Below are 1525 nucleotides of genomic sequence, written 5' to 3'. Positions count from 1 at the left end.
TTGTTGATGTGATGTCAGTGCTGCAGACAATCAGCAGAGATCAGGCAGCAGCGGAGAGCTGGAGTTAGACCCAGGGAGGGGGAGTAATACTCAGTTTGTTTTGTTACAGCCACTGTAGCCCATGATAGTCACTATTCTGAAAGGGGACAACCCCTTCAAGGCGAACGACATCTGCACAAGACAAGTTTCCCCTATTTTTGGAATGATGTGAATTATTCTCCATGTTCTCCCCATCTTTCCCTATCTCTCAGGTGGCCGTCCTGGTCTCCTTCAGCTCATCGGCCTTTCTACCAGAGGAGGATTTGCCCCATAATCAGGAAGGATCTAGGGGTGAAGAGCTCCCTCTAGAGGGCAGACAGAGATGTCCTGGAAGAAGGAACCGGCACCTGCCGACCAGTATGACAGTGGACACCAGTCTGATTGACAGCAGCTCTATGGACGGCTCGGAGCAGATGGAGGACGGTCACACCCGCTCTCTGTCCCCCTGGGAATACAGGTGATATCACAACCTGTCACATTACAAGCAGCGCTGAATAGTGATACAGTCCGGTGGAGATTCCCGGAGTCTCCTATAGAAGGACGTCTAGTAAAGTATAGAAAGAAAATAATCTTTTCAGTAGAGTTACAATAGCAGGGAATAGCTTGTCGGGATGTTTTTATAACCCCTTTAGTGGAGAATAACGTCTTCCCATCTTCTAGCCGCCTCTCGTTCTTCTTTTCCTGCCTACAAGCTCCCAGTAACCGTTCAGAAATCTCCCCTGTCCCCAAATAGACTTCAGGGGAGGAGGGAGATGCAGCTGCAGTTATTAGAAATAAAACATGAAGGAGAGAAGCTGAGAGCGCACGGCGCGGCTCTGACATCACCCAGAAGAACCTTGTATGGAGGGAGAAACTGGAGATTTATAGAGCAGAAGACTGAAGAAAAAGCCTCGAGAATCTGCAGGATAAGAACAAGGAGCGCGGACATGGACCAGGTGTTACACAGCTTCTCTCACTGTGTATTTTTATTCCCAGTCTCAGCACAGATACCAACAGGTTCCCTGTCGTCATTGCCGAGGCCGATTGTCTGACTTTTGCTTGTGTAGACACTGATGGCCATGAAAGTCCAGACCTGATCTCCTTCCCCATCCAGCAGGAGGTGATGGTCCTACGACGGGAGCAGAAAGGCTGCAGCTTCTCCTACAGACTGGAGGGCGAGCTGGTGACTCTGGGCTGCACATGTGTCAGACCGACCATCAGCTATTACTGAATATGTGGAAATATGGATGATGGACGCCTGATTGTCAACTTTTAAGATTTCTTGAGAATTTTTTATTTAAATAATAAAATAAAAGCAACTTTAATTTTTTTATAGTGTTATCTCTGGTTACAATAGGTTTTGGGGTTTGGTAGTAGCTACTTGTCCATTACACAGGTCCATGTTATGGTGGAACATACTGGTATCATCAGAGGACACATGCCGTATATTCTCATTGTATAGGGCCATACTGCTCCTTCAGGTGTCCTCAAGTTCATATGGAGGCGT

The 1525-nt window shown here is 47.4% G+C and overlaps 1 protein-coding gene across 1 annotated transcript; it reads left to right on the top strand.

The window, feature by feature from the left end:
- The first annotated feature begins 791 nt into the window (after window positions 1-791).
- LOC141222243 (interleukin-17F-like) lies at window positions 792-1249 on the top strand. Its single transcript, XM_073666643.1, has 2 exons — window positions 792-877; window positions 1015-1249. Exons 1-2 carry the CDS (start codon window positions 792-794, stop codon window positions 1247-1249), a joined length of 321 nt encoding a protein of 106 aa, XP_073522744.1.
- Window positions 1250-1525: the final 276 nt, after the last annotated feature.

Source organism: Phyllobates terribilis, unplaced genomic scaffold (assembly GCF_046119375.1).
Source record: "Phyllobates terribilis strain yellow unplaced genomic scaffold, ASM4611937v1 Scaffold_349__1_contigs__length_1988846, whole genome shotgun sequence".
In the NCBI taxonomy this organism is placed as follows: domain Eukaryota; kingdom Metazoa; phylum Chordata; class Amphibia; order Anura; family Dendrobatidae; genus Phyllobates; species Phyllobates terribilis.
The sequence above is the reverse complement of the archived record's forward strand: the minus strand, read 5'-3'. Positions and strand labels throughout refer to the sequence as shown.